The sequence below is a fragment of the Miscanthus floridulus genome, chromosome 19, assembly GCF_019320115.1.
Source record: "Miscanthus floridulus cultivar M001 chromosome 19, ASM1932011v1, whole genome shotgun sequence".
Lineage (NCBI taxonomy): Eukaryota > Viridiplantae > Streptophyta > Magnoliopsida > Poales > Poaceae > Miscanthus > Miscanthus floridulus.
Genome location: NC_089598.1, coordinates 71,766,676 through 71,772,389, shown reverse-complemented (window position 1 = coordinate 71,772,389; position 5,714 = coordinate 71,766,676). Strand labels below are relative to the sequence as shown.

Genomic DNA, 5,714 nt, shown 5'->3' with positions numbered 1-5,714 from the left:
AAACTTCATGTGATTTTTAGTATCAGGACTGCCCCGAGGGAGTAGCAGTAAAGAGATCGTCACATTTAAAATTCCCCAGTGTTTGTTCAAAAATGGACCGGCAGTGTTTCACTCGTTCCAAGCACATACCGGAGTTAGTATGGAAGTAGGAGTATTTAAACCGAGCGCGTATCGTACAAAATCTCTCGAACTAGGCACTACTAATAATCCCATCAAAGGTGAACACGACGGAAATTGCAATGTCATGTACCTGGAAACCTGCAAATTGCAGCAGGGGAGGAGCAGACACAGCACGTGGAGTACAATTCGGACGAGCAATCTCGCATGTCCGGTGGTCCACCGTCAGCAGCCTAGGTCGGTTCAACTCCCGCAGCATTGATGATGGCTGCCCCCGGACGCCGCCCTGCTCCTGCTGCGTTTGCGCGGCCCTACCGCCCAGCGTCCATAGGCGGGCATCGATGGCCCCAGGGGCACGCGCGCAGCGCCGCGGCGGGGCCCGGCACCAAACACGGCATCCCTCCGCCGCCAGCGCGCTACCCCCACGCGCGCGGCATAATGCCTCTCCCCTCACGGCAGCGTGCATGCGTGCCGCTGGTTGCTTGCTAGCTCGTCTGCCTTGCTTCGTGCTCGGGAAGTTGGGATGGATTGCTCTGCCACGATGCCCACCTCCATCGACCCGATTCCTATCGACGATGCCGCGAACGATTCCCTTCTCTCTGACGCGTGGGGCTCTCGTGCCCGGGACCCGCGAATCATCGGTTACAGAGGTGGGCTAGATGGTTTGGCGGGGCCTCGGCGTTTGGGGGAGGAGCACGGTGGGAAACGGCACGCGCACCCACAGCACCCATCGAGTGCGCACGCCACCTCATTAGTTCGGCTCCCGCTTCGCGCCCCATCCATCCGTTGGCATCACTGCGCTCGGCACTGCTGCTCTCTCTCTCTCTCTCTCTCTGTATCACGCACAAAAGAAGTGCCGCGAAAGGAAACGAGGGTGAGAGGGAGGGGGGAGGGACCAATCGGAGCACGAGCATCCAATCCACCACCGCCCGCTTGCTGTTCATCCGTTATATAAAACCTTGTGCCCCTCCTTTGCCGGCTCACTCCATCCCTTCCAGTCCAGTCCCGTTCCATTGCTCACCCTCCGCCGGTGTCAGTCATTTCATTTCAGAAAGAAAACCTTGATTGGTATGGTCTTGATCACAACATACTGGTTCTTCGATTTCCATGTGCTTCATCAGAGCTGATCGTTTGGCACCGTGTATAGGCGGAGGCGAAGGAAGCAGGCGGGCAGGATGCCGTGGGTGGTGACCATCGTGCGGCTGGTGGTGTTCTTCTGCGTCACCCTGTGACCTCGCGCCGCTCCGACCGTGGGGCGATCGCGAGGTTGACGCCTGCTTGGCTTGGCACCCCGGCGATACCACCGTTTGCTGAGGAGGGCATGTGTTTTGGGTTTAACCAGAGGAGGCTTGACGCCGTCGTTATGACAAGTGGCGCTGTCGCGTACTACTGCAGATTGATGCAAGTTTGCCAGGTCAGCGCCCTGACGCCAACAACGCATCAACGATTCAGGTTTCCTTCCGTTACATTGCTCAAATTTCAAATGTTCTTGGCATTGTCTGCTGTAAGCATCGGATCGTCGTCTCTTCATATGTGGATGAGCAACTTGGTGCTCGTGGTGCTGTCCGTTACGACTTACGACTAGTTAGACGGTTAAGCGATCAGGGTCCACTACGTGGCGGCCCTCGACGTCAACGATGAAGGCTAGGACAGCGTGTTGACAATGCTTTGCGCCGTCAAAAGATGGCGTTTTGAATTTTGAAGAAATTTGTCAACTTTTTTATACTATTTGTATTTGCCAAAAGTTGGAGCAAATAACTTAAGGTTTGTAGGCTGTAGTCTTATCTTTGCAATGGTTTTGGAAGCAGAGTTTTGCTGTACCACCAAAATGAAGAAGATCCAAATTCGTTTCGTTTTGAAAAAAAAAATAGTGGTTGAGCCTTGTATCTCATTTCTGAATGCGTTATCATAGCTCTTCTGTTGCCTTAGTTATATATGTCATTGCATAATACTCTGTTCTTCCTCTCTGCTACATTCTGGCACTTCTTATTGACTGTGACTGCCTATGATAAGCTAATTTATGTGTCGTCCAGCATAGCTAGCAAAACTGAACATATATTGTAACTAACCTTAACAGGTTTGATGCTTGCTTTAGGTTTCGCTATAATATCTCCTTGCACTTAGCTAAACAACTTGCCAAATTGATCTAGCCTCGTTGTTTTCTTGTCTCACCGAGCAAGCAGATCCTTCTCCAAGTTTGCCACATCAAAGGGTATTTCATCCGATTTTTTTTTTTTTTTTTGTAACCAATAACTTTCTTATTTAGGAGTAAGTTCGAAAGATATACGTTGCTACATGTCATGTAACATTCTAATTTGTTTTCGATTGATCACATCTTGCAGGCCGAATACTTCCGCCAGCTTCTGAAGCCCGTGACGTAGATTCTGCCATCACTCCCCACCCCACCCCTCATTTCAGACAACCTCAAACCCAAACCAAACTAACCGAAATAATTTTGTATTCAACCACAAAAATAGCCAGCTTCCATCCTCAGTTCACAACAATCTCTCGAATTTGTTCATTTCTTTCCAACCAAAAGCGCAAAAGTTCCTAAATTTCCCACACAGGCCAGAAATCAAGCAACACTGCACGAGTGCCTCGATGCAGGGAGATCCTGGGTACGGGTACGGTAGCTACGGCTACGGCTACGGCTACGGCTATGGCTACGGCTATGGCGCCGGCGCCGGTGGCTACGACTACGACATGGCTGGCTACGGTGGCGGAAGCGCCTACTATTCGGCGAACGACCGGTACCCTGCCGGGCCGGCTGCCTATGAGGACCCGCTCGCTGGTCGGAGGCAGCACGACTTCCCCACGCCGCTCACGGGGCTGGAGTTCCAGCCGTCGGACAACTGCCCCAAGAACTACGTCATCTTCGACCAGACGTACGACCGGAGCCGGGTCATGTTCCACCCCTCCCTGGCCAACAACTTCGGCTCCTCTGCTGGAGGATACGACTACGATCGCCATTGCTACGGCTACGAGCAGAATTACGCCGGTAAGGGCGCCTACTACGGCTGCGGCGACGATGGCGGCGGGGCCTCGATCCGGCAGAAGGAGGACACCGACGAGATCGACGCCCTCATGAGCACGGAGGACGGTGAGGACGAGGACGACGTGCTCAGCACGGGCCGCACGCCTGGGTGCCGTGCCGGTGGCTCCCCGGATTCTACATGCTCGTCCGGGTACGCCGGCGGCGGCGGTGGCGGCGGGAAGCACGAGATGGGCGGCGGAGGCGGCGAAAAGAAGAAGGAACGGATGAAAAAGATGGTACGGACGCTCAAGGCGATCATCCCCGGTGGCGACCGGATGGACACGCCAGCCGTCCTCGACGAGGCCGTGAGGTACCTCAAGTCTCAAAAGGTGGAGGTCAAGAAGCTCGGCGCGCGCGGGTCAAGCAGCTAGCTAGTATGTGGCAGCGACCAAAACGGCTGTCGACATCTCTCTCTACCTTTCTCAGCATCGGCAGATACGATGAGCCGGTGAACAATACATGCGGTGATGATGACAACGACAGTTTCTCATCTTGGCATCAGATGCCACGTACCAGTTGGTGCGTGCTCTGTTTGCACTGACAGGATTAGCTTCGGAAAGAGCTCGACTGCAGCGCGCTTTATTTTATCGGCATCTTGTGGTGGCTCCACCTCTAGCCTCTAGCGTTCGTGCGTGCATGGCTTGTTACTTTTCTTCGTTAGATAGAAGTTGCTGCCTTTTCCTCTTTCGTATCTCTTGATACCTAGTGGCTGGTGTTGTAACTATCACGCTGATGATATACACCGTGTTTTTTTTAATCTTGGGCACTGCACTTTGCAGCCATCTTCTTAATTCTTTTGAGTGCCTGATCTCGGATGGAGCATTATTAAAAGCTATAAGTTTCGGAATGTTTCTTAATTTAAAGTGTAGTTACCAAAAGTGCTAATTCAGCTTTACATATGAATGAAATTAAATAGTCCATCTCAGTGCACGGTTTCATAACACAGTTTCATAGGCTAGACGTATGATCAAATATAGCATATGGAATATACAACCATGAAATTTCATACAATTCATTGCTTATCTCGCGCAGAAGATCCTCAAGAGCGGCTGAGAATGAAACAAATCAATCGATGTTTCATTGCATTTTATTGTGTTGGTAAACGTGATGGATGGGTTCATCCTAACAAAACTTTATTTCTCTTTCCTCATAAATACCAAGCTCACTAAGAAAACTTGTTGATGTATTGTATCTTTAAATAAGAATGAAACTCGTGAGATATATTGATGAATCAAGAAGTACCAACGTATTGCTGATGTTATGTAAAATTCATACGTGGGATTGGATTTTAGAGCAAGGAGGCAATTGTGAATAGTTGTTGGTTTATGCAATTCAAGCGTCTCACATTCCCTACAATGCACTAGAATAGTGTCCATGCTAACGCCACATCTTCATTTCAGAGATGCGCATGAAAACAACCAAACGACGATATTCTTTTTGCATAACTGCAGCACGAGTTTGTTGTCCCAGGACATGTTTCTGTCTACTAATCGCATACCTTAGTGTTCTGTGTTTTACCACCAAACGATGAGTACCTCATATGGATCATCGACACATTTAACATAAAATCAGACAGACATATATATGACGAACATAGTCATATTTGCCACAAGGTAAACTTTCAGAATGAATTTTAGATGAAGTTCAGGCTATCCCCTAAACTACAGCGCTTGAAAAGTATCTCTCTGTACAGCCATCTCCTAGATTAATCTTCAGACAAGTGGTCAAAAAGAAATCATCTTCAGGCAGCGGAACTAAAGAATTCTTCATCTCTGGAATGTCTGATGCTTAATACTATGTAGCAGTCTTGTGCTTGTCGAGCAGTCTCGTGGAGCATGCGTTTGAGGTAGTTTTCTGGTTTGGTTTCTCACACATCAAAAGGAAAACAGTGCTCTCTAGCTAGTTGCGCCTGTGTGAACAATCATACTGTAAATGCTAGAAACAAGATAATTGGAAAGTGAAGTATTCCATCTAGTGATCAGTGAAATAACAGTTAGTTTTTTTGAAAATGAAATAACGGTTAGTTAGCTAGACCTATCTAGTACACGTATGACAATTACATCCTAAAATCTAATCTATATGCCTGCAACAGCAAACATGTAGAAATCAAAGGAAATGGGTCAAGTATGACTCACCATCCTATGGCAACTTGAACAATTAACCAGAAATTACCTTTTTTATATATAAGATGTGGCCCATCTGAACATCGCACTGTATGAGCTGTTGCATGAAAGAAAAATTGTAACTTCATTGAATTTTTTGTTGCAGTATCCAGTTATCTTTCCTAAATACAGTCCAATTTTACACAAATTAGATTAAGATATCTTACACTTACCAGACAGTGAACAACATTAAATGCGTTAACTTTAGCAGCATTTGTCGATGGATAGCAAGGTATCTGATCTAACATGTGCAATAAAAGAAAGGAAATGACTACTAATGTTCTTATACCTAGCATAGAAAAACAAATGTTTATACCTGGTACTAGTGCACGGATCATAGGATGTCGGCAAAATTGCCCAGCCATAGGAACTGATGAGCAATTCATTGAGTCCGACACCGG

General features: G+C 48.1%; 1 protein-coding gene across 2 annotated transcripts; it reads left to right on the top strand.

The window, feature by feature from the left end:
- Positions 1 to 1,048: 1,048 nt before the first annotated feature.
- On the top strand, positions 1,049 to 3,899 carry LOC136529435 (transcription factor bHLH144-like). Of its 2 annotated transcripts, none has more exons than XM_066522514.1 (3): positions 1,049 to 1,185; positions 1,265 to 1,531; positions 2,460 to 3,899. In XM_066522514.1, the coding sequence occupies exon 3, from the start codon at positions 2,719 to 2,721 to the stop codon at positions 3,520 to 3,522; it is 804 nt and encodes a 267-aa protein (XP_066378611.1). In that variant the 5' UTR covers positions 1,049 to 1,185; positions 1,265 to 1,531; positions 2,460 to 2,718; the 3' UTR covers positions 3,523 to 3,899. The 2 variants fall into 2 exon arrangements, with proteins under 2 accessions (XP_066378611.1, XP_066378610.1); XM_066522513.1 differs by having other exon boundaries at positions 1,265 to 1,569.
- The last annotated feature ends 1,815 nt before the right edge of the window (positions 3,900 to 5,714 follow it).